This window comes from Chanodichthys erythropterus, chromosome 9, assembly GCF_024489055.1.
Source record: "Chanodichthys erythropterus isolate Z2021 chromosome 9, ASM2448905v1, whole genome shotgun sequence".
Lineage (NCBI taxonomy): Eukaryota > Metazoa > Chordata > Actinopteri > Cypriniformes > Xenocyprididae > Chanodichthys > Chanodichthys erythropterus.
The window spans coordinates 6,541,040-6,568,852 of record NC_090229.1 but is presented as its reverse complement, the minus strand read 5'-3'; the positions used below and the strand labels follow the sequence as shown (position 1 = coordinate 6,568,852).

The window sequence follows — 27,813 nt, the reverse complement described above, 5'->3', positions numbered from 1 at the left end:
GATAGATAGATAGATAGATAGATAGATAGATAGATAGATAGATAGATAGATAGAAATCTGAAATAAAAAATATAAAAATCTTAAAATTATTTTATTTCAGCTATTTAAGGCAACATTTCTCATTTTCATTTAGTTTAACTTGATATACTAAAAGAACTAAAACTAAAATAAAAATAATAAAAACTATAAAGACATTAAAAAAAACTATAAAAATATAAAAATGAAAAAAATATTAATAAAAACTTAAAAAGTAACTCAATACTTCAATAACACTGTCTAAAAATAGGCTTCATTTTCTTCAAGGCAAGTCATTTTCTTTCTCGACCAAAATGGAAAAAAACAATTAACTTATATAATAATCCAATATTATAAATCTACATTTACACATTTGTTTTACTGTTTGAGCTGGAGGAATGCTATAATACTTATAATTTATAATATATATTTTAAAAAGTATAGTAATAAAAAAATACATATTTCACTATCACACTATTTTGTGAAAGTGAAATCAAAATTACACAAATACATGTTACATAAATTTGAAACCAAACAAAAAATTGTGAAAATGTGCATTGTGGGATTTTTTTCACTTGTTTTATAGTCCAGCAGATGAAAACAATGCATCTGATCTCTTAATAAAGTACCAGAACACCTTTCCTCAAAAACACGCATGATTTGAGGAATCAACCGCTGCAGGACGACGCACACACTGAACTTTAGAGGTCTGATCACTAACGTTATAGTATTAGTGATGCTCACTGCTGTTAGCAAATAAGACAGAGCAGACGCACACCTATGGAGGTGCAAGCTGAGGGAAAAAACTAGAGTTGAAGGAGAACAACTGCACACTTTCTTAAGCATAGGCTATTTATTTACCAACGTTTCAGCTAGTAGCCTTTGTCAAAGTTTTGAGGATGATTCCCTGACAGAGTCTACTAGATGAAACGTTGTTAGATAAATATACTGTGCTTAAGAGAGTATGCAGTTGTTCTCCCTCAACTCTTCATCACTGCTGTTAGCAAACATTCTGTAGTGTGATAAAGGCAAGAAGAGACAGTGTGGAGACATAAAAAAGGAATTTATTTGTTCTGGTGTTATGATCTGTGAAGATACGTTTACTAAAGTCCAGTTTCCACTCAGATGCCTGAAGAGATGCCAACATTTTTTACACTGGAATTCTTTATCTGTCCACAGGCTTTCAGAGTAATCCATCCGTGTGATGTCAGAGAATGAGGCAAAAGCAGGAAGATCTTGTTCATTAAAAATGTCTTATGGCACGTGTGTCCTGCTGTGCTGGTCAGGCATGTGGTCAGACAGGTCAGAGGTCACTGTATGTCCGTGTGTCAGATCGGTGGCCAGATTTTACTGACCTCTCCATGGAGAGACTCTGGGATCCACTGACAATACGCTGACATCAGATCTACAAGGACAAGATATAGCCATTTTTGTCTCTTTCCATTAAAACATGTCTGCGTTAGAGCAGGCCTATTGATATTTATCAGCTACTGTTCAAATGTTTTTGAAAAGAGTCTCTTCTGCTCATCAAGACTGCATTATTTGATCAAAACTACAGTAATATTGTGAAATAGTATTACAATTTAAATAACTGCTTTCTATTTGAATATATTTTAAAATGTAATTTGTGATGCAAATCTGAATTTTCAGCATCATTACTCCAGTCTTCAGTGTCACATGATCCTTCAGAATTCATTCGAATATGCTGATTTGCTGCTCATGAAATATTTCTGATTATTATCAGTGTTGAAAACTGTTGTGCTGCTTCATATTTTTGTGGAAACTGATCCATTTTCTTCAGGATTCAATGTACGAAAAAGAAAGTTCAAAAGAATTTTGATATTTATTTGAAATAGAAATCTTTTGTGTCTTTACTGTCACTTTTGATCAATTTAATGTATTCTTAATGAATAAAAGCATTAATTGAATGGTAGTGTAATGGTTGGTGCTGTTGAATGGTAGTGTATCATGACTGGTTAGCTTCTTTCCAACTATTTTTTAAACTAGTTATTATTGTCAAGAATATTCTAAACGCAACATAAATTACAGTAAAATTCTAGTTAAAAACAAAGCTTGTTTTTTTCCCCACATGGTTTTCCACTAAAATGAACACAATAATGATAATGAGTTCATTTTCATAGGCATACCAACTTACATTTTTCATTTTTCCTCCATGCAGCTTCTAAAGACGTTTTGTTGTCCACTTTTTCTGAAACCAGCGCCGTCAGAAGAACTTCAGTCCGCGGCTGCAGCCTGAGACACAACAGCAGGAGATTATTCAACAACACTCCTTTAAACTCTATACAAAAGTCAATGTGTGTGTGTGTGTGTGTGTGTGTGTGTGTGTGTGTGTGTGTGTGTGTGTGTGTGTGTGTGTGTGTGTGTGTGTGTGTGTGTGTGTGTGTGTGTGTGAGAGAGAGGTCTTACTTGGCCCACGACTTCAACATAGTGGAGGGTGACGACAGTAAACACTTGCTGAACTGCTGAATCTTTGGACAAACCTGCAGAAATTCATCCAGGAAAAAGTTCACACATCACTTGCTACACCAGCACCATGGTATTCTTATATCACGCCACACTATCTTTCTGCTCGCATAATTACATTTCAATATATGTAACACTACGTAACACCACCATTTATTTATTTATTTATTTTTTTTTTAAAGAAATTAATACTTTTATTCATCAAGGATGCATTAAATTGATCAAAAAACATTTATAATGTTGCAAAAGATTTCGATTTCAGATAAATGCTGTTCTTTTGTACTTTCTATTCATCTGAAAATCCTGAAAAAAATGTGCATGGCTTTTTTTTAACACTTATAATAATCAGTTTCTTGTTTCTTGAGCAGTAAATCATCATATTAGAATGATTTCTGAAGGATCATGTGACACTGAAGTCTGGAGTAATGATACTGTAATGATCACAGGAATAAATTATAATTTACAATATTTCAATAGAAAACTTATTTTAAATTGTAATATTTCACAATATTACTGTTTTTACTGTTTTTTCGATCAAATAAATGCAGCCTTGGTGAGCAGAAGAGACTTATTAAATGGTAGTGTATATATTTGTTAAGATAAATATACTGTCAGTCATAATTATGACAAAATAAACTTAATCAGGGTGATTCAAAACTGGTTTGATGCCATGATGTCATGGCCTTGTTAGGGTTTATTTTCTCATAATGACCAACTTTACCATGTTTTTTACCATTTACCAGTAGTGTGTTGTAGAAGTAATGATTTTGGTTTCCTATTTTGGTTTGTACACCCACATTTACACACACACACACACACACACACACACACACACAAATGTCACCTGGCCCTCGAGGAAAAACTTTGCAAACAGTTTGTAACGCTCAAGGTCCTCTGGGTAATCCATCTCAATGGCGGGAAGTTTCCAACTGACTCTGACTGCGGAGACAGACACACCCACATCATGTGACTGATTTTACACACACTGCGGCATTAAAAACAAGACCATCCTGCCGTTCACTTTGAACTCTGGCTGAGGACAGGAGGAAAGACATCTGCTCTTACAGAAGGTGCTCTGCTGTCGACACTTCACTCGGCCGCTCAGTGGGCAGTACCAGGGGGCGGGGCTTTCCTCCGGAGCGCTGAAGTGACAGTACTGTGGGAGGAGCTTCGGAATCCATTCCGCCTGAACGGCACAAACGCCTGCAAGAAACAAAACGTTTCTCCTTGCACTTCTGAAATATATCATTTATGAATTATGTAGATAGAGCTGTGACAATTCTGAAAGTTTATTTTACAGATTTATTTTTTAACCAAGTTTGATTTTTTTTTCTTCAAATTGGTTCATTTTCAAAAGCATTTCATTTATTATTTTAGTAAATATGTAAAATAAATATAAATGTAATTGCAGCTATTGTTATGTATGTGTGTTAACATCTTTAACTTAACATTAAAATAAGTTAACTTCTGCTCACGAAGTCTGCAATTATTTAATCAAAACTACAGCAAATACAGTAATATATTGTTACAATTTGAAATAAATAACAGTTCTTTTGAAAATCAATGTTGAAAACAGTTCTGCTGTTTCATATTTTTCTGGAAACAGTTACATTTATTTTTCAGGATAAATTCAATATCTATCTATATGGGCTTCTGACAGGTTTCTGACTAAATAAATCTTAAGGTATTTTCACATTAGACATGATAGAGTTATTCTAAAAGTTTAGCTGTCAATTATCGTCATACAAATAATAAGTCTTAATTGTATTTAATTGTTTTATGACACCTTAACAAGCCATTTATTCACACCAAACATGGATTCATTCAATAAAATGCATGATTTAAAACAAATACTACAATAATAATCACTAAAAAAATTATTTAAATCATATTTAAATATTTACAATTTAAAAATATTTCAATTTTTTTCATTTTCAATAATCTTTCCATTCACATGGTTTTGAAACCCAGACTATATTAATATCATATTATAGTACTAAAAAAAACTATTAACTAAATCATTTATTAATAAATATTAACTAATTATTAACATTATTCATATTATTGTTACAATAAATATAAAAGCTCAAAGTTCATGTCAACATGCTAATCCCGCTAAGATTTTCCAATTTCTTTCCAACTCTTTTTGAGACAAAACCTTGATTAAAAAATATAAGTGCATTTGAAGGACAATGTATAGAAATGCTGAGCTGCAGGATGAAACATATAAACACATACCTCTCATGTACATCTTGGTGGTCTCCATGACTTCCTGATAAACAACAAACTCTGGAAGTGTCTTATGAAGGGCAGATGATGGGTGAATAAACACTGGATCATCCAACAGAGGGGTCTGGAACATACACACATATACGCATATAAATCTTTGTATAGCTGTAAAAGCAAAAGCAGAATCAGAAGCGAACAGATTTGGGAGGAACCTTGTAGCCGTTCCTCCATTTGGGGTCGAGCAGTTCCTCGGCCTGCACTCGTCTGGCGATGTGATCTCCTAAACCTGCCAATACGATCTGCCGTAAATACACCACCTGAGACTCTGTCGGAGGAGCCATCTTATTATCCACGTATACGCCAGCGTCTGAGCACACGGCATTCACTGAGAGAGAGAGAGAGAGAGATGCTTAAATGATGTTCACTAAATCACTAAACGCATGTGTATTTTTCTGCATGTACCTGCATTGGTCAGTTGTCCTCGTAGTCTTCGGATTTCCAGCATTGCTTTGAACCGAAGCCCATTTTCCTCACAGAACTGACGAGTGCAGCCCGCAAATTCACAAGCGCCAACCGCCCCTAAACACAATCAACATCACGCCATTTACACAAAGCAGACGTGTAAGAAAAAAAGTCTCTGAAACATGCATAGAATAGTAAGGCAGTGGCATTATAAATATTTGGCCTTTTATTTTAATTGTTTGCATCGAAATCAAAACAAAGATTCTTTTGTTTGGCTGTAAAAGCAGGACTTTTATTTTGACGGCGCTGACTCCCATTCTTCATCATTAGTTTACGGTCTTTGTTCAACAGCTCGGTCTAATAATAGAAAGGCAAACACTGTGATACTTGTATTGTAAGGTTTTATGTAGAATACAAGTAACATAAACTGTGTTCTGTATGTAAAATGATCATTACCTGGGCTTTATTTAAGAAAATATGATTGCCAGTTTGCACAGACTGGTGGTTAGTGTTTACTTCATTTTTAGTCATGTTTTCTAACAATGCTTTATTTGTGAAAAATACTATAATACAAATTACAGAATTAGCTCTCTATCTAAGGTATACATCTGTTTATTTTACAGATTTATTTTTTTATGAAGTTTAATTTTTTTTGCTCCAATTAAAATTTTTTTCAAATTGGATTCATTTTTTTAAATAATTTATTTATAATTATTTTAGTAAATACTAAGTAAAATAAAATACATTTAATTGGAGCAATTGCTATAAATGTAAAAAAAAAAAAAAAACTGTCAGTTGACCATTAAAGGACTGTGTTGTTATTGTTAATTAAAATAAAACAAACTACTAAAATCATTTGTTGTTGAAATCAAGCCGAAATAAAACATAAATATTAGATGGAAAAAAACTGAACTAAGAAATATTGCCTCGGCAACTAACTGAAATAAATAAGTTGAAGTTAAAGTACTAAAATTACTAAAACTAAAATATGAATAAATAAAAGCTAAATATAAATATAAAAAATAATAATAATAATAAAAATGACAAAAGCACATAAAATTATTAAAACTTAAACTAAGGGGGCATTTATACAACACTGTTTTCAACTAAAAACAAAACTTTTATGTGATTTGGCCGTTCATTTACACTACAAAAGTGTTTTGGGGGCCTGAAAACGCAAACTTTTGAAAATGGTTTTCAAAGTGCTTTTTTAAACAATACAGTTATCATCTTTGTGTGAACTATAAAAATGCGAATTTGTGCAGGAGGTGACGTCATGCGCATGAGTATTACATGTCGAGTCTATGAGCAAGTAGTGTTTCTTTACAAAGTAATATCGCCATCTACTGGCCTGGCATGAATAATACAACTTTTTTTAGTCATTTTGTGGATCCGTGTGAACGAGGATCGTTTTGACAACGCTGTCATCTGTATGCGAAAAACTCAAAGGAAAAACGTTTCCGTTTTAAAACATCGTTGTCATGTAAATTAAGTGTCATGTACACTTAAATTTAAATTAAAAAGTACAAAAACAAAAGCTAATTCAAAAGCTAGTATTCAAAAATCACACTATAAGAGGACAGATTTCCAACAAAAAGGGGTTTTCACTTTAGAACTGAATGTCTGAACATTTGACATCAACATTCAAAAGCAAAGTTAGTAAACTCAAACTCATACCGAGCAGAACCATCAGATCTCCCAGCTGGAGTGACTGTCCTTGACCTGCCCATAACCTCCTCATCTGAACAGATCTTGCTTTTTTCCCAGCCATCTTCGTGCTCTCCTCCTCGCTGCCTGCAGGCCTGACAAACCCAGTGAAAGACAGGAAGAGAGATGTGAGCGCTAACATTCCCTAATGTTTTTTTTTTTTTAAACTACATGAAGAAAAGTGAGCATGTGTTATCTGAATGACCTATCATAATCCTCAAAGATTTCTCTGACAGTCATGGCGGCCACTATCGTGATGATATATGGCATACAGCCCTGCTGACGGCCCAGCGCCAGCATCTTAGCGTAACGCGGTGCCACGGGAAACGCAGCCATTGCACGACCCAGAGGAGTTATGGGACACGATAGACGCGCCCTCTCCATCTCCCCCAAACTAAAAACACACACAGACAGAGGGAAAGAAAGAATATTCATTTTTAATAGTTATATTTTTTCAGCACATTTCTATGTGATCACCTTCAACAGCCAATTTGTTCAAATGACATTTGCTCATACAGTTATGTAATATTTTATAATAGTTTACTTAAATTATATAGCTTGATATTACAGCTATATTATTTGTCATTATTTTATGGGACATATAGTTCATGCGTGAAATAATAAATCTCATTAAAATACATTAAAATAAATTTTTTAATTATGAAATATTTAGTCATCTTTAGGTGATAAGAAATAGTAATTCCCTTTTGTAATAATATGCAAATATATGTATAATTAATGACAATACATAACACTTTTCACATATTATTAATTACAAAAACTTATATGAATTTATATTACAGTATTATAAACACTGCTGTAAAAAACAAAACAAAAAACAAAACAGTAATCTTGTGAATTATTATTACAATTTTAAAAAACGGTTTTCTATTTGAATATATTGTAAAATTTTCAGCATCATTACTCCAGTCTTCAGTGTCACATGATCCTTAATAAAAAAAAAACATAAAACCGATCCCAAATCTTAATCTTATAGTAATTCAAACTGTAAATACGTCAAGTGGTTAAACTGTCAGTCAATGTATTATCATTATCTGAGAAAATATGATTTACAGTGATATTACAGTTGACTGTCAGAGGGCTTTTGAAAATTATTTTTCAGTTTATTTTCATGTGTTTATGAAGTATTTGGTTCCATGAAGGCTTTACAACAAATATGTAAATATTTTCTAAACTCTAAAATAAATAAACATGACAGTGTGTGATATAGTAATATTTTACATAACTTGTGCAATCATGTGCAAAGGTGTGCATATTTTAAAATATAAATATATTACATTAAACATGTATTTATTGGGTATTTCCATACACCAATGTATAATTTTAATAAAAGCAAACATGCCTGTTGAAATTTCCTTTCATTTCAAATGCATCAGTTAGACTCAGAAGAAAGAGTGATGGATGACTGAAAAAGAGAAAGTGAGAAACGTGCCGTACCGCCCACGTCGAGGCGGTTCCTCCAGCGCGCCCAGCGAGATCAGAAGCTGCTCGGCAGCGATCAGCGCCTCGGATGAGGGAGGAGTGGGGAACGGGAAGTTCACAACCTAAACACACACACGAAATAAATAAACAAGACTAAACCACAACCTGTCATGCTGGGATATAATAGTTCATGTGTGATCTTTATCACATGATGAAAGCAAACCTTCTCAATGTTGAGATCTTTCATCTGAATGACGAGGTCATCGACGGGACGCCGCGTGATTTCGGCCTCCGAAAACAAACTGAAATCTCCAAACACAGCGGACGAGTAGAGCCTACGCACACATACACAAATATTAATATCACACCGGTCCAGATCTTCCTCTCACATAACTATTCAGTTTCCTCTAAAATAAAACAATGGTCAAATTCTGACCTATAGCAGTGGCCCGGCTCTGTTCTGCCCGCCCTTCCTGCCCTCTGATTGGCTGAAGCCTGTGAGATCCAGGTGACCTTAAAGGAGGAGACGCCTGTCACTCTGTCGTAGAATCTCTTCTTCACACGACCGCAGTCCACAACATACTTCACCCCGGGGATCGTCAGAGACGTCTCAGCCACATTAGTCGCAACAACGCACAGACGCGCTCCAGCGGGAGGTGGATGGAAAACCTTAACACACACAGATACAAAGGGTGTGTAACAAACTGAGAAATGTCTAAGGATTGAAGTCAATTTACTGCTACTACTGCACATTCAGAAGCAATTTACCATCATTTATCCATTCGTTCAGAATCTGTAATCATTGTAAAAAATATCTTCAAACAATTTTACCACTGTTTATATATATATATATATATATATATATATATATATGTGTATATGTGTATATATATATATATATATATGTATGTGTATATGTGTATATGTGTATATATATATATATATATATGTATGTGTATATGTTTATTTGTTTATATATATATATATATGTATGTGTATATGTGTATATGTGTATATATATATATATATATATATATATATATATATATATATATATATATATATATATATATATATATATATATATATATATATATGTATGTGTATATATATATATATATATATATATGTATGTATATATATGTGTGTGGTTTTCTGTTATTTTAGCCCACTGCATTTAAATTTAAAAGTGTGACTGCGGATATTGAGTTTTTTTTTATTATACACTGACATTAAAAACTATTTTATTATAGTATTATATAGTGTCTACTGCTTACTGGTAAAGCAAATCCCGTATATCTCCATGATGATTTTTTTAGAATGTTTAATTTCTTCAATGAAATGTGGAAAATGCTTGTAAAAATTATTGTGTTATTCAGGAACACTAAAGTAAGTGGACAGACAGATATCACAAGTACCTTTGCCTGCTGCTCAGGTGCCAACAGAGAGTAGAGAGGAAGCACATACAGCGGGATGGACGGATCCGCCTTCTCTTCTGACCATAGGAAATCACACACACATTAAATCACGTATACGGTCAAACACAGATTAAACACACCTGCATATGTAAGAGTCTCTCACCGTGATCGCTGTCTGGATGATCACCCAGCTCCAGCTCAAGGTCTGAACCTTCATCATCATCTTCATCAATGCCAGCCTGACGATCCTCATCACCCTCGTCCACAGGCAGAGCAGAGTAACTGTCCAGATTAATCCTCGGGAGGGACTGAGAGAGAGATCGTGGCTGTGTTGAGAATATAGCCTAACGCTAGCACACTTCTTATTGCATAAAATATACTGTATGCTGCATGTGAAACAGTATGAGACAATAAGTGTTTCAACTAGTAGTAGTGTGCTACACCACATTCTCTCAAGTGGAGTTCAGCTATTATATCAAATTTTCTACAGCATTTATTAAGCTTTGTTAAATGTTACATAATTAAACACAATTGTTCATTGTTTGTAAATGTTAGTTCACAGTGCATTAACTAATATTAACAAATACTGATACCCGAAATTTCAAAAATGTATTAATAAATGTTGAAATTAATATTAGCTGTAGAAGTATTTCATTGTTAGTTTATGATAGTCGCCATACCACATTCTTCTTTTTCTTTTCTCTTTTAGACTTCTTCAGGTCTTCTGTTTCCATTGAATCTGTAAAAACACATACTTCAGTTTCTAGTGTTGGGAAGTCTCCTCATCTACTTAGGGGATTTTTCTCTAAACTTTAAGATGCAAAAAAGAACATAAAAAATTTTGTAGTTTTCAATAGCTTCTTATGTTTAGCTACTCTCCAATTCATTTTAGTTAAACTGCCCCTATTATGTTATTTTAAATCGGAACTCAGTAAGATTTGCGAAGCTCCCCCAACAGGTTCCTTCAGTGAATCACACTGTCGTAAATACTCCAAGCGCAGCTCTGGACTACAACGACTACAACGCTCACCAGCGCAGTAGTTTTGCAAATACAGTACAAGAAATATCGGTGGGTAATTTTCGAAACTGTCTTATAAAGTCATAATATATACATTGTTTTTGAATTACCATAAAGCATTTTGTCACGCTTGCGTGAACGTGAACATGAAGCGAGATTGTGTCGGGTCGGTGAAGCTCAACTTGCAAGTGCTGTTTTTTGGCGTAGACGTGCCAGAGACACCTCAAACACACCACTACAAGTCAATTAACCATCGTAAGGACTTAGAAAACTATTTATGAAGGTAACTTAGTTCTGCTTTAAAGGCTCCTAATTTGTTTTGGAGTCTCCTACAATAGTTTTACATGCATCCAAGGACAAAAAACACTTTAATTTTCAATTTAATTTAATATATCAGCATCAGCTCTTTTCACACAGTTATTGAAACGAATCAATAAAGGGATTCAGTCTCTCTAAACCCCTCCTTTCTGAGAGCCTGCTCTGCTCTGATTGGTCAGATGGCCCAGTCTGTTGTGATTGGTCGACTACTTAAAGTGCATCTCAGAAACCAAATGGCCATTACCATATCTGGATTTCAGCTTCCTCAGTATCATTGTGTATCAAGTGCTAACAGTAACAAGTTTTACCATTTCAATTCGAGCCTTTGGCAGTCTGAAAACAGCCTCTTATCAATGTCATGTCAACAACATGAACCAAACTCTTCCAGTCTCAGCTACAACTACAGTGTTTGAGGACAGGGCAAAGTAGACGTCGTTCACGGGCTGGCATTATGCAAATTTGTTACGTAGATATGTAACAGGAAGTGAGACTGGAATTACCGACGACTTGTTTCAGGCAGTTCAGAATTGATTCCTTCTTTTAGGAGACAATGACTTTATTTTCATGCACTTTGATATTTGAAACTGGAAACTGTGCAGACCTTTTACATTCACAAACAGCTATATTACACACTGCATGAAAGCTAATATCCAAAAAAAAACCATAATAGAAAAACACTTCAAGCATAATAGTGCTGTGTGTGTGTGTGTACCTGTGTGCTCTTGGTTGGGTCTGTAAGGGAAGGCCTTCCTCAGTCTGCGACACACAGAATGGACCTCCGCTTGACCCGTCAGAAACACCAGAATACCACCTACAACAACACACACGTGTTCAGACGCTGCATTCATCGTCCACTGCTGTATGTTCATTCATCTGTGCATGTTGTTTAGCTTTTAGGTTTGCACCTAATGTGTGTTTAACCAACCTGGTGGCAACATACGATGAATCTTGCAGATCTTACGGAAAGCTTCTCCAGTGTAGTTGTCCATTGGTGTGCGTTTATTAAAATGAACCGTGACCGCAAACTGACGGGCCTCCACCTATAGACACGTTCAGTGTTAAAACAGTCATATGTTGATCATATCTTAATCATACAAAGTCATTTGTTTCTAGAAGCCTTAAGCAAACACAGAATGTTCCCCTAACGGCGGTATTCGGTTCCCACTAGTATTTGGTTATTTGTTGGGAATCAAATAATAACATTCAAGGAATGTTTTTTAATCCCTTAACTGTCACCCTGCTTTTTGATCATAGACATGAAAACTTAAATTGTTGAAAACTACTTCTGGTTATTTGTAAACTAACTTTTCAATTAAAGGGTTAGTTCACCCAAAAATGAAAATGATGTCATTAATGACTCACCCTCATGTCGTTCCAAACCAAAAGACCTCCGTTCATCTTCAGAACACAGTTTAAGATATTTTAGATTTAGTCCGAGAGCTTTCTGTCCCTCCATTGAAAATGTATGTACGGTAGACTGTCCATGTCCAGAAAGGTAATAAAAACATCATCAAAGTAGTCCATGTGACATCAGAGGGTCAGTTAGAATTTTTTGAAGCATCTAAAATATATTTTGGTCCAAAAATAACAAAAACTACGACTTTATTCAGCATTGTATTCTCTTCCGGAATCCTTTCCATTGAATTGATTCCATTGAACTGATTCCATTGAACTGATTCCATTGAACTGATTCCATTGAACTGATTCATCTGTCGGTGTTGGTAATGCACTTTTATGTCGTTGTTTTTGGCGATTAGGACATCTGTGACATGCACACTTACACACCATTTAAAAAAAATATAGCAATACCAAAATACAAACAATGTAGAATAGTTTGAATACAGCGTGCGTCTCCCTCAGACTGTAAACGAAGCTCGGGCGCACCGGATAACACATCATCAGCGTCACTGCAGAGTCGTGAACTCGGATTGACAACAGACCCGGAAGAGAAGACAATGCTGCATAAAGTCGTAGTTTTTGTTATTTTTGGACCAAAATGTATTTTCGATGCTTCAAAAACTTCTAACTAACCCACTGATGTCACATGGACTACTTTGATGATGTATTTTTTACCTTTCTGGACATGGACAGTCTACCGTACATACATTTTCAATGGAGGGACAGAAAGCACTCGGACTAAATCTAAAATATCTTAAACTGTGTTCTGAAGATGAACGAAGGTCTTTTGGTTTGGAACGACATGAGGGTGAGTCATTAATTACATCATTTTCATTTTTGGGTGAACTAACCCTTTAAGACCATTGCAAACATGACAGACAACCTACAGAATGTTTTCTAACACTTAAAGGGACAAACCTGTGTGACTTTCGTTCAAAAGAACATATTTTGAAGAACGTTGGTAACTAAACAATCTTGTTTCTCATTGACTTTGACTGCATGGACAAAAAAATACAATGGAAGTCATTGGGAACCGAAACGGTTTGGTTATCAACATTCTTCAAAGTTTTGTGTTCGGCAGAAGAAAGAAATGCAGGACTGGAACGACATGAATGTGAGTAAATGATGACAGAAATTTCTTTTTTTCATCGTTTGGAGACATATTTTCATGCCTTCATCTGACATGTGATAATGACATGAGCACTATAGAAAAATAAGTACATAGATGAATCTGACACCTTGATGACTGGTGGAGGGGAGCGGAAGAGCCTCTTGTTCTCAGTGAAGTCCTCCACACGCAACGTCGCCGACATGATGATCAGCTTCATGGGTAAGCCTTTCTGTGAATGACAGATCGCATTACAGACACGCCCAACACACAGCTTAAACCTGACATAACCCATGTTCATACATGTTACCTTGTTGCGGAGGGGGACGATACGCGACAGGAGGCCGATGAGGATATCTGTGTACACGCTGCGCTCGTGAGCTTCATCTATGATGATCACACTGTACTTCTGCAGCAGGAAATCCTGCAAAATCAAACATCATGACATAGATATTAAGAGAAAGGTGATGCATCATGTTACAACAGCAATATAGGTGCACTTTTAGTTCTATAGTACATTTAACTTAGGTTAGCTGAAACACACACACATAAGATCACATGTACTTGACCTTTGACCCCTGGTGAAATCTAAATACTGAATCATCGTAATTATTAGCAAAATCTTTGGAGAACATCCAGCAATATCTTTTTTAATTAGAAAAATTTCACTATATTACACTCAGGCAGGTTAAGCTTTCTATAAAAGCAACACATAGTATGCATCATATGATATATGTGAGGTGCATGTTTGTCCATATGTGTTTACCTTCTGGATTTCTTTCAGCAGAACGCCATCTGTCATAAACTTGATCTTTGTGTCTTCTGTCACATTCCCTTCATACCTGATCTGATAAGACACCACCCTGAACACACACACACGCACACACACACACACACACACACACACACACACACACACACACACACACACACACACACTTATTTCAGTTACTTCAGTTTGGCGTTAAAGCTGCTCAGACTTCATGCAGGATGTTTGTAAAAGGTCTAAAATAACTATGCATAAATGCAACAGGACGGTAGGCTTAACAGAGCAGGTTAAAGTCAACATCAGATCTATTTTAAACCCTAAAAAATGTCTACATAGCAACTTGGAAGCAAATAGCAAAATGCTGTTATAATATGCTATCGCTCAAAAGTTTAGGGTCAGTCTTTAAAAAAAATAATAATTATTTATTTTATTTAACAAAAAATGAAAAGACATTTAATATAAAGTTTTTTTTTTTTATTAAATTTACATTAAGTTTGATTCAGCTATGCACAGATAATAAAATGCACCATTATTTTTGAGGAATTGTGCATAATGAGTAAAAAGTCTAATGTTGACTATTCTAAAATTAATAGTTTTGGTTCTACAATATGATTTGATGAGCATATGCATATGCATATACATACACTTGTAACCATGTGTTGAATTATATATGAGCCAAATCTAAATATTTACAATGTAACTTTAAGTTAATGAAGAATTGTAATAATGTTACAGTAATGTTAGTAACTGACTCCCATGTATAGATTTTTTTTCCTCAAGAAAATTTGACCTGTATCTGATATACAGTGGCAAGAAAATGTATGTGAACCCCTTGCAGAATTTGTGAAAATGTGAATAATTTTAATAAAATAAGAGGGATAGTAAAAATGCATGTTATTTTTTGTTTAGTACTGTCCTGAGTAAGATATTTTACATAAAAGATGTTTGCATTTAGTTCACAAGACAAAACAATAGCTGAATTTATTAAAATAACTCCATTTATTAGTATGTGAAGCATTGATTCTCAATACTGTGTGTGGTTACCTGATGATCCACGACTGTTTTTGTGTTTTGTGATGGTTGTTCATGAGTCTCTTGTTTGTCCTGAGCAGTTAAACTGAGCTCTGTTCTTCGAAAAAAATTCTCCAGGTCTTGCAGAAATTTCAGTTTTGCATCATCTTTTGCATATTTGAACCCTTTCCAGCAGTGACTGAATAATTTTGAGATTCATCTTTTCAAACTGAAGACAACTGAGGGACTCAAACACAACTATTAAAAAAGGTTCAAACATTCACTGATGCTCCAGAAGGAAACACGATGCATTAAGAGCCGAGGGGTGAAAACTTTTGAATTCAAATATCAAGGTAAATTGTACTAATTTTTTTTTCCGGAAAAAATCCAAGTATCTTCTGTTGGTTCTGAAGGGCAGTACTAAATGACAAACAATGATATTTAAACAAAATAAGAAAAACTGTGACATCTTCATCCTGTTCAAAGGTTTTCAAACCCCGACTCTTAATGCATCGTGTTTCCTTCTGGAGCATTAGTGAATGTTTGAACCTTTTTTAATAGTTGAGTTTGAGTCCCTCAGTTGTCCGCAGTATGAAAATACAGATCTCAAAATCATACAGCCACTGCTGGAAAGGGTTCAAATATGCAAAAGATGCTGAAAACTGAAATTTCTGCAAGACCTGGAGTATTTTTCTGAAGAACAGAGCTCAGTTTAACTGCTCAGGACAAACAAGAGACTCATGAACAACCATCACAAAACACAAAAACAGTCGTGGATCATCAGGTAACCACACACAGTATTGAGAATCAAGGGTTCACATACTAATAAATGGAGTTATTTTAATAAATTCAGCTATTGTTTTGTTTTGTGAACTAAATGCAAACATCTTTTATGTAAAATATCTTACTCAGGACAGTACTAAACAAAAAATAACATGCATTTTGTATGATCCCTCTTATTTTATTAAAATTATTCACATTTTCACAGATTCTGCAAGGGGTTCACATACTTTTTCTTGCCACTGTATATCCAAAATAATTGATATCGAATTGAATCCGAATTGAATCGCAAGCTTGTGAATCGAAACTGAATCATGAAATGTGTGTCAATACCCAGCCCTCTTTAGTCTGTTGTTAGTTTCATAAAAGCAATAAGCCACTCGAGGCTGTCCGGTACAGGGATTTTATAGGGATCGCTGTACAGCCTCTCGTGGCTCATTTCTTTACAGCACAGATGTCATACCCGCTGGGTAAATTCATCTCTGTGGCGACACGGTGAGACATGCTGACAGCCGCCACTCTCCTGGGCTCCGTCACACCAATGATGCCAGCAGAGCTGAGAAACAGAGAAATAAACAGTGAGACACAGACGACACAGATTATACACAGACAAAGGCTCACCGGTTACAATATTACCTGGCGTATCCCGCCTCATACAGGAACTGAGGCACCTGTGTGGTTTTCCCGCTGCCCGTCTCCCCACACAACACCACACACTCATTTTCCCTCACCGCTTCCATGATCACCTGCTCCTCCGCCAGGATTGGCAGCCTCAGACGAGCTTCCTGCAATTCACATGAAGAGTTACACCCACAATCCAAAACCAAGAGCCAAATCAAGTAAAAACTGGAACAGACGGGTAAATAAAACAAAATTGGATAAAAACTTGGTGCCACTTTATTGTAATTGACTACCATTTAAAGGTGCTCTAGAACCAGTTTTTACAAGATGTAATATAAGGCTACGTTCACACTGCAGGCTGAAACGACCCAATTCCGATTTTTTTGCCCCTATGCGACCTGTATCTGATCTTTTCATGACCGTCTGAACGACACAGATCCGATCTTTTCAAATGTGACCCAGGCCACTTGGGTATGTGGTCCTGAATCCGATACGTATCCAATCTTTTGAAATGCGACCTCCGTCTGAACGGCCAGACAACATGTATCCGACCCGTACGTCATTGATACGCTACAAATGTCATAATTGTGCGTTGAAGTAGGCGGGAACGAGAAGATAAACAACAACCATGGCGGACGATGCTGCTGAGACCAGTCAATGGAAGGGAAGCGAGGTCACAGATTTAATTAATATTTGGGGTGACAGCTCTATTCAGGCCAAACTCGAGGGCTCTTATCGGAACCGGGCGGTTTACGAAAACATTTCCAGCAAAATGGCCGAGCGTGGTTACAGACGATCCTGGCTCCAATGCCAGCGAAAAATAAAAAGCCTCCGAGCCAAATACAAGGAGGTTAAAGCCTGGAACAAACGAGGTGGCCGTCTACTTCCGCAAACAACGAGTGACGTCGTTCTGCGCATGCGGGTCACTTCTGGGTCATTTTACGTTCACACAGGAGATCACAAAAGGTCGCATTTAATTGAAAATGTGAATGGCCTTGCAAAAAAAATCGAATTTTTTCAAAAAATTGAGCATTAAGCCCTGCAGTGTGAACGTAGCCTAAGTCTAAGGTGTCCCCTGAATGTGTCTGTGAAGTTTCAGCTCAAAATACCCATAGATTTTTTTTAATACATTTTTTTAACTGCCTATTTTGGGGCATCATTAACTATGCACCGATTCAGGCTGCGTCCCCTTTAAATCTCTCGCTCCCTGCCCCCCGAGCTCTCGACTATAATACAGTGCATTTACAAAGTTCACACAGCTAATATAACACTCAAATGGATCTTTACAAGATGTTCGTCATGCATACTGCATGCAGGCGTCGGATATATGTGAGTATAGTATTTATTTGGATGTTTACATTTGATTCTGAACGAGTTTAATAGTACTCCGTGGCTAAAGCTAACATTACACACTGTTTGAGAGATTTATAAAGAATGAAGTTGTGTTTATGAATTATACAGACTGCAAGTGTTTAAAAATGAAAATAACGACAGTCTTGTCTCCGTGAATAATAGAGTAATAAACGATGGTAACTTTAACCACATTTAACAGTACATTAGCAACATGCTAAAGAAACATTTAGAAAGGCAATTTCTCTTCTCTCAGACAAACACAATCATAGATACATTTAAAAATAGCTTGACTCTTCCAAGCTTTATAATGGTAGTAAAACGGCACTCTTGATTTCTGTCTGCCAGAAGCTAGTTATTTTTAGTTTATAATGTTTTAAATATTGACATTTGTCTTACAAATACCCATCGCTTCACTTCAGAAGGGCTTTATTAACCCCCTGGAGCCGTGTGGATTACTTTTTTGTACTTCAAAATCAGGAGCACCATTCACTACCATTATAAAACTTGAGCCAGGATATTTTATAATATAACTCTGATTGTGTTCATCTGAAAGAAGATAGCCTTATACACCAAGGATGGCTTGAGGGTGAGTAAATCATGAGATAATTTTTATTTTTGGGTGAACTAACTCTTTAATGCATTAATGAATTAATACACCCAAAATGTATGCATTAAGAATACTTTTATAATGCATTATATATACATGCTTCAAGTAAAGTAAATAATATTTAGCCCCTAAACGTCACATAAAAAGCAAACTGTAGTTTGCAGTCACTTCATGTCTAAGTGGGCAGTTCTTGGTCAGAATAAGCTGCAATGTGGACCAGACTGATAGTCAAATGTCGGTTTATAATTTTTTTATCCATGTGCCATCACAATCTTAAAAATAACTTCCCCTCCTTCTTGCAGCACCATCTCTTCTCTCCTCTGATGATGCGTTTACTGGCGTGAGGGCGGGGCAACCTGTCACTCACATGAGATCCACCAAGAGCAAACCACAACCATCCAATCAATTCCCCCTGGGAAAAATCAAGTCCCGCCCTACATTTGCTCTTGTTTGAGAAGCTGTTTTAATATACGTCACAATAGAGAAGAAAAAACTATCGCAACTTCCGTTTCATGCTGACTTTAAAACAATCTGGTTCCTGTACCTGAATCTCCGGAAGTCGGTCCACAGGAATAAACACGGCAGGTTTACAGTCTTCCTTCTTATGCGCTTCCTCTTTAACATCTTTTTCTTTCTTCTCTTCTTTAACGTCCGTCTCTTTCTGTTTCGCCTCCTCTGTCAGCACTTGCTGCTCTTCTGTGGCTTTTTCCTCGTCTTCCTCAGATGAGTCTGATCCCTCACTATCATCCTCCTCAGACGACTCTGACTTTTCACATTTCTTTTCCTCCTCCTCATCATCATCATCATCATCCACCTGTCTTCTTCTCTTTCTGTTCGCTCCGCTCAAACTGCTGATCTTGACAGCAGATGAATCTCCTTCCTGACCTTCCTTCACAGATCTGCAAGCACACGCAGGAAACACAAATGAGCAAAATGACAGATTTTCAATATTAACTACTCAGAAGTCCCATTTAGGTTGATTTCCTACTCTTTGGTCTTGTAGAGTTTGTCTCCAGTGCCGAGTTTAGAGGTGGTGTACAGCAGTTTGAGCTCCGACTCGGGCAGCTGAACTTCAGCTAGTTTAGATAATATCTCTGCTCTCTGTGGAGATTGAGAAACATAAAATCACCTATAAGTAACAAATATCATTAATTAAGCACTGCAGACACATCAATCTCAGACTCTCTCTCTCTATCCTTACATGGGCTTTCTTTTCTTTCAGCTCCAGAACTTTCTCCAAGTTCTTCCTCTGTTTCTTTGTCAGGACTTTTTTCTTGGGCACGGGACGTTCTACTTTTTGTTTCTTGGTTTTGGTGGCAGGAAGAACAAGAGCGTTACATTCATCTACTCCTTTAAGCACGACTCCATCTGCACAGAATCACATTACACAATAACAACATGTGAGAGAGAGAGCACACACAATAAATACACAAAAACACAAATACTTCTACTGTACTTTACCATTGTACACCATCATACTTGGCCAAAAGTTGAAAAAAAAAAGTATATTGTAGTATATTATAAACAAAGTCTATTAATATTATGGTAACACTTTACAATAAGGTTTGATTAGTTAACTTTAGTTAACATGAACTAAGAATTAACAGCATTTATTAATCTTTGTTCATGTTGATTTCAACATTTACTAATACATTATTACAAATTAAAAGTTGTATTTGTTAACATTAGTTAATGCACTGTGAACTAACATGAATGTTTGTATTTTTATTAACTAACATTAACAAAGATTAATAAATACTGTGACAAATGTACTGCTCATTGTTAGTTCATGTTAGTTAATAATTAACTAATGTTAACAGATGAGACCGTACTGTAAAGTGTTACTGATATTATAATATTTTTGAAAATGTAAATCTCTGATGTAAATATCAGTTAATATATATTATTCATCATTATCATCTACATTTATGTGCAGATTCATAATAATGGAAAATTGTGATTTGTATTGTGACCAATTTTTAAATTATTTTTAATGCATTGGAAGCAATAAAAAGAATTTGATCTATAAATGAATAAAAAAAAATTAAATTAAAAAAACACACACATGCATCTGTAAATATATACCAAAACTGTTTAATTCAGTGTGACCAGTGGATCAAAAAGACGAGTCCAAAAGAAAGCATTTTCTTCCTAATTTTCATCAGTAAGGCTAATTTACAATAAATACAAATTTTGGTTGTTTAAACTGCCATAAGCCTTTTTTGTTGCATTTAAAGGGATAGTACACCCAAAAATGAAAATGGCATCATGATTTACTCACCCTCAAACCATCCTAGGTGTATATGACTATCTTCTTTCAGATGAACACAATCGGAGTTATATTTAAATATATTCTGGCTCTTCCAAGCTTTATAATGGCAGTGAATGGTGCTCTTGATTTTGAAGTCCAAGAAAGTGCATCCATCCATCATAAAAGTAATCTATACGACTTCAGGAAGACTGATGACTGTCATAAAGCTAGTTATTTTCGTTTATAAAGATTTAAATATGGATAATTTTCTTACAAAAACTAACTGCTTCAGAAAGCCTTTATTAACCCATTGGAGTCTTATGGATTACTTTTATGATGGATGGATGTGCCTTTTTCGGACTTGAAAATCTCACCCCCAATTCACTACCATTATAAAGCTTGGAGGACTAAGGATATTTTTAAATATATCTCTAAATCATGGGATAATTTATTTTTGGGTGAACTATCCCTTTAATTGAACAGTTTCTGCTTCTTCTTGCATCCCTAATAATAACCGATAGCCTATTGCAGAGCTTGTGCTCAAGCATGCATCTTACCTTGTATCTCCACCTGAACATCAGTGCGTCTGTCTGCAGCAGCTGTCTGCACAGATGTGCTCTGCTGTCTGCCTTTCCAGTTGTGTTTCTTTCTTAATCTGCCCATGACAGAACTCTACAGGTCCAGAATCTTTCAAGAACACAAGAAACTCTACAAGTGTCATAAAAAATAAAGTCACCGTGCAAAATTAATGGTCTATAAACAAGCTTTATTCTATTCGTGTAAACATTTTATTTGTGTTTTAATTTAGGGGTGAAATCGATATATTATATGACTGGACATGTTTTTGTGAGTTTCAGCCCAGTTACTGCTGGCAATCTCTTCTTTTACCACTCATTTGAGCTGATTCCAGTGATATAATCTGTGATATCTGTGATATAATGTCAAATACAGAGATTATCTTATCATGACTGCTCGTGTTCTGCTGGATGTTTACACTGCTGGAGATCAGCTGACAAATTAACATTCATTAAAAACTACAAAATCACTGACACTAGAAAGGCTTTACTTATCAAACATACACGATATTGATAAAGGGTCATTACGTCCTTTATTTGCACAAAAAATAATTAATAATAACCTTTTCCTCAGACAGTAACAAATTCGTAAAAACTCACGTGTCTGTCCCGTAGTGATGTTGTGCAACTTTAAAATGAGACCGACGCGCTTCATCAGCGATAAAAGGTTCCGGGAGTGCGATTTTCACTGAGAAAAACATTTAAATTATAATATAATATAATATAATATAATATAATATAATATAATATAATATAATATAATATAATATAATATAATATAATATAATATAATATAATATAATATAATATAATATAATATAATATAATATATTATAATATAATATAATATAATATAATATAATATAATATATATTATATTCAAATATAATTATATTACATTATATTATGTTATATTAGTAACAAACTTTTGTAAAGAAGAAGAAGAAAAATATTGTGCCTTGTTTGTTTTGCGACCATTTAAAAAAATAATATGAGTAGGAAGCAATAAAAATAAAAGGATTAAGAAAAAAACACAATCACACAAATGCACCTGTAAATATGCACCAAAATTGTTTAATTCATATGACCAGTGGATCAGTTTACAAAAGAGTGCAATTTTACAAAGACAAGTACAAAATAAAGGGCTTTATTCATAATTTTCCTCAATTAAGGTAGCCTTATGTACAGTAAACATTACATTTGGTTGTCTAAGCTGCTTTAAGCATTTTTGTTTTATTTATTTATTATTTGCATGACTGAAGAAAGTATGCAAAAAGGCAGTAAAAAGTATCTTTAAAGAAGTCACACTTTATGTGATCATTAAAAATGAAGTGTGCAAAATAATTACGATGAAATGAACACAGTTGTCTGCTTTGTGACCGTCTACATGCTCCTGTCTTTCAACATGACATATTCATTGCTCTGGGCCTCATCATCTTCTGCCGGGAAGGTCTCTGCGACCGTGCGCGTGAGCCGCTCAAACCGCCGGAGGAAGTGGATGACGGAGGCCAGCAGGAGGACCTGAACTGTGATGAAGATGAAGAGGCTGATCTGAGAGGCCAGAGCCAAATTACACAGCCAATAACGACATGATTCCAGAAGCTCCTGTTCAGCCAGATACACGACCAGACGCCCCCTCAGGTGAGCAGGAGAACTGCAGGTAACGTTCCTGAAACACAAACATCAATTTCTCTTAGTTATGTTTCATTTCAGTATCTCAGATATTTCTGCTAACGTTCCTCATGTAAATAAAGCAAGCTTTTCATGTGTTTTCTCAGGAGAAACCTCTGAGAAGCAGGAGACTTTAAATTCATTGCTGTCTAGGAGACACAATTAAAGGGTTAGCTCACCCAAAAATGAAAATAATGTCATTAATTACTCACCCTCATGTCGTTCCACACTCGTAAGACCTTCATTCATCTTCAGGACACACGTTAAGATATTTTTGATGAAATCCGATGGCTCAGTGAGGCCTGCATTGACAGCAACGCCATTCAAACTCTAAAGATCCATAAAGGTACTAAAAACATATTTAAATCAGTTCATGTGAGTACAGTGGTTCTACCTTAATATTATAAAGCGACAAGAATTTTTTTTTGTGTGCCAAAAAATCAAAATAACTTTTCGACAATATCCATATGTGCTGATTTCAAAACACTGCTTCGTGAAGCTTCTGAGCGTTATGAATCTTTTGTTTCGAATCATTGATTCGGATCTCCTATAAACGGCTAAACTGCTGAAATCACGTGATTTTGGCGCTCTAATTCACTGATTCCATTCGTAAAGAAGCTCTGAAGCAGTGTTTTGAAATCGGCACATATAGTCTTTATTTTGTTTTTTTTGGTGCACAGAAGTATTCTTGTCGCTTTATAATATTAAGATAGAACCACTGTACTCACATGAACTAATTTAAATATGTTTTTAGTATCTTTATGGATCTTGAGAGAGGAAGTGTCATTGCTGTCAATACAGGCCTCACTGAGCCATTGGATTTCATCAAAAATAACTTAATTTGTGTTCTGAAGATAAACGAAGGTCTTACGGCTGTGGAACGACATGAGAGTAAGTAATACATGACAGAATTTTCATTTTTGGATGAACTAACCCTTTAAGACACCAATATGGGTAAAAATGCTAACTAACAGATTTCACCATACTTCCTCAAGTAGGAACGTTAAATTTAGCATTACAAGTTTTCTTAAATGTTATGTTTAAATATGCAAATAATTATATTAGGGCTGTCAAACAATTAATCGTGATTAATCGCATACAAAATAAAAGTTTGAGTTTGCATAATATATGTGCGAGTAATGTGTGTAAATAATATGTATATATAAATGCACACAAATTAATGTATATATTTAAGAGAAATATGTTATTTATGTACAAACAAAATTATTTATATATAATATAAATTATATAAAAATATAAATAAATACATATATTTGTAAATATTTCTCAAATATATACATGAATGTGTTTGTATTTATATATACATAATAATTACACCCACATATATTAGGCAAACTCAAACTTTTATTTTGTATGTGATTAATCGTGATTAATCGTTTGACAGCCCTAAATTATATAGTTTAAATATGCAATAATTTGCATACATTTCCAGAACAGCATTTTTTTTCTTCTTTTTTTTCTTTTTTTTTTTTTTACAGAGGGGGTTTTGGATATCTCTTTTTATAAGAAGCACATACACCTATTTAACTTTCAGAATATAGACTGGAATAAATCTAGACAGTTTGATCTAGTGATAAACTTTAAAAAGTGGTTAACCTGTAATTTAAAGTAGCCTATGGAAGCTTTTTTCTGCCACTAAATAAAAAATAAAAAAGGTATTTGTGTGACATTTTTGTGTCTGTGTACTAAGCCGATGATACTCAGTTATATATTTCAACACAACCAGATGAAATCTCTAAATTATCCAATCTGACAGAGTGTGTTAAAGAAGTAAAACATTGGATGACTAGTAATTTTCTTCTATTAAATTCATATAAGACTGAAGTATTAATTATTGGGCCAAAAACCTGTACACAGAATCTCTCAGACTACAATCTGCATTTAGAAGGATGTACTGTTACTCCATCCTCGACAGTTAAAGACCTGGGTGTTATATTAGACAGCAACTTGTCCTTTGAAAATCATATTTCATATGTTACAAAAACAGCCTTCTTCCACCTCAGAAACATTGCTAAGATACGGAATATGTTATCTATTTCTGATGCAGAAAAATTAGTTCATGCATTCATGACGTCTCGATTAGATTATTAGCTGGTTGTCCTGCTTCCTCAATAAACAAGCTATTAGTACAAAATGCAGCTGCTAGAGTTCTTACCAGGTCAAGAAAATATGATCATATAACACCAATCTTATCATCTCTACACTGGTTACCCATTAAGTTCCGTATCGATTATAAAGTATTGCTAATGACCTATAAGGCTCTAAATGGTTTAGCTCCTGTGTACTTAACCAATCTTCTATCGCCCTACAATCCTTCACGCTCTTTAAGATCACAAAACTCTGGACTTCTGGTTGTACCTAGGATATCTAAGTCCACTAAAGGAGGGAGAGCGTTTTCACATTTGGCTCCTAAAATCTGGAATAGCCTTCCTGATAATGATCGGGGCTCAGACTCGCTCACCCAGTTTAAATCTAGATTAAAGACGCATCTCTTTAGCCAAGCATTCACATAACGCATCTCATACCAGATCAATTGCATGTATCTTTGCTTAATGTTATGAACAGCAGCTACGCTAATTATTCTCTATTTGCTTTTCTGTTTTACTGTGTGACTGTATTCTGCTCTCTTTTGGAGCCTGTCTCTAGCGGTCAGTCGATGAATTGCAGTTTAAGTCACTCCTGTATTGGCTTCAAGAGAAATGGGAGGAGGTTACCGCTTGGTTGAAACTTTGAAACTCACAGTTACGGTAAGGGGCGTGACATTTCCCAAACAAGCTGGAAGCAGTTGACCAATCACAACACACCGGTCCAGCCGACCATTTAGAGCACATTGCGTTTTTTGGAAGGAGGGGCTTCATAGAAAGTGTTGCAACCAGTGTTGGGGTAATGCATCACAAGTAACGTGAGTTATGTAATCAGATTACTTTTTTCAACTTGCATTACTTTTCAATTTACAATAAAACACTTTTTTATTGCTGAACTTTCTTCTTCTTTAATTCAGAATGGCAGCACAGCTGAAAGGTTTGTTTGAGCTGCGCCCTCTACTGTACAGGTGTAAATATGCAGTTCCTTCAGCCTGAGGCTTATTCATCTCACTTTTGGTGTGAAAGGCCAAAAATGCCAAAAATAATGCCAAAAATAGAACTTTTGTTGTTGTTTTTTCCTTATTAAAAACAAACAAGCAAGTCCAGCCCAGATGCAAATGCATTACTTTCCATAAAATTAAGCAGTGCAGTTTTATTTTTTTACTTTTCTATAACGTGTTTATTGAACATTCAGGCATGAAAACCTATTCTAGTAGAGCCCAAAAACAAAATGAAGACCTTGAAAAAGAGCATAATAGGTCCTCTGTAATGTTTCATTTATGCACACTCACAGCATCGAAGCATCGTTTCCCTGTTTCAGCAGCCATCCTCTCAGATAAAGGATGCCACAGTCACATGACCACGGGTTGCCGTGGAGAACGGGCAGGCGCAGGCCGGGCAGCGAGTCCAGCAGGCCGTTGGGCAGAGCCGTCAGGTGGTTGTCGTTCAGGCGGAGTTCAGTGGTGTGTGGAGGGAAGGAGGAGGGCAGCGTGGCCGTGGTGAGGCCGCGGTTACTGCAGTCGATCACACCGGCACTACAGGAACACACCTGAGGACAAGCAGCCTGAGCCATGATCATCTCAATGCCCAGCAATGAGAGGAAAAACTTCAACACGAGCACAGCACACCTCATACCAGCACACACTGCAGAGAGAGACATGAATCAGTCGTCTTTTCATCAGTGAATGATAATGTGCAATAAATATCTAATGCAATGACATTCTGACATTTTTAAAAGATTAGTTCACTTTCAAATGAAACATCCGCTACGCCCTACTCTTACGTATTCAATGTACGGAAAAGACATAACTGATGCGTCATCAGTTACACTTTCTTCATAAGGCGGTCAAGTCAAGTCACTTTTTTTATATAGTGCTTTTTACAAAGCAGATTGTGTCAAAGCAGCTTTACAGTGATAACTGGTACATTATTTTGGCTGCACAGCAGCTCTTCAAGAATAGTGTCAATGCAGGCAGATCAAAGCACTGTTGAACATCAAATGTCAAGTCAAATGTCAAGTGTCCCCAACTAAGCAAACCGAAGGCGACAGCGGCAAGGAACCCAAACTCCAACAGGTGACATCAGGTGGTAAACAAGTGGCAAATAGGTGTTAAAATGAGAAAAAAAAAAACCTTGGGAGAAACCAGGCTTAGGATCAGGTTGCTATCATAAGTCTGATAGGATCGCATCATTCAAAGTATATATTTCAGTTCCATCCAGTTGAGGATCATATTCATCATGCCGGCGGTCTGGCGTAAACTAGATATTTTACTTCATAACTTGTTAAATATGGATATTTTTCTTACACAAACACACCGGTTCCCTTTGGAAGGCCTTTTTTAACTCCCCAGAGCCGGAGTACGTTTATGATGGATGCACTTTCTTGAGCTTCATACTCGTTGGTCCCGTTCACTGCCATTATAATGCTCGGATGCATCAGGATATTTATTAATATTTCTCTGATTGTGTT

At 35.6% G+C, this 27,813-nt stretch overlaps 2 protein-coding genes across 3 annotated transcripts; both read right to left on the bottom strand.

The window, feature by feature from the left end:
* Positions 1-999: 999 nt before the first annotated feature.
* Positions 1,000-22,217, bottom strand: dhx37 (DEAH (Asp-Glu-Ala-His) box polypeptide 37). 2 transcript variants are annotated; one of them, XM_067394361.1, is made up of 28 exons: positions 22,168-22,217; positions 21,550-21,679; positions 19,943-20,109; positions 19,730-19,842; positions 19,286-19,640; positions 16,797-16,945; positions 16,624-16,716; positions 14,367-14,463; positions 13,911-14,024; positions 13,731-13,832; positions 12,020-12,134; positions 11,807-11,905; positions 10,439-10,497; positions 9,922-10,066; positions 9,759-9,835; positions 8,777-9,009; positions 8,564-8,675; positions 8,356-8,462; positions 7,103-7,291; positions 6,868-6,992; positions 5,191-5,307; positions 4,941-5,113; positions 4,738-4,852; positions 3,565-3,702; positions 3,344-3,438; positions 2,443-2,516; positions 2,171-2,268; positions 1,000-1,420 (listed from the first exon to the last, which is right to left on the bottom strand). In XM_067394361.1, the coding sequence occupies exons 2-28, from the start codon at positions 21,653-21,655 to the stop codon at positions 1,344-1,346; spliced, it is 3,444 nt and encodes a 1,147-aa protein (XP_067250462.1). In that variant the 5' UTR covers positions 21,656-21,679; positions 22,168-22,217; the 3' UTR covers positions 1,000-1,343. The 2 variants fall into 2 exon arrangements, with proteins under 2 accessions (XP_067250462.1, XP_067250461.1); XM_067394360.1 differs by lacking the exon at positions 22,168-22,217 and having other exon boundaries at positions 21,550-22,157.
* Positions 22,218-22,633: 416 nt separating this feature from the next.
* gp1bb (glycoprotein Ib platelet subunit beta) lies at positions 22,634-27,158 on the bottom strand. Its single transcript, XM_067394358.1, has 2 exons — positions 26,636-27,158; positions 22,634-23,236 (listed from the first exon to the last, which is right to left on the bottom strand). Exons 1-2 carry the CDS (start codon positions 27,001-27,003, stop codon positions 22,951-22,953), a joined length of 654 nt encoding a protein of 217 aa, XP_067250459.1. The 5' UTR covers positions 27,004-27,158; the 3' UTR covers positions 22,634-22,950.
* Between the last annotated feature and the right edge of the window lie 655 nt (positions 27,159-27,813).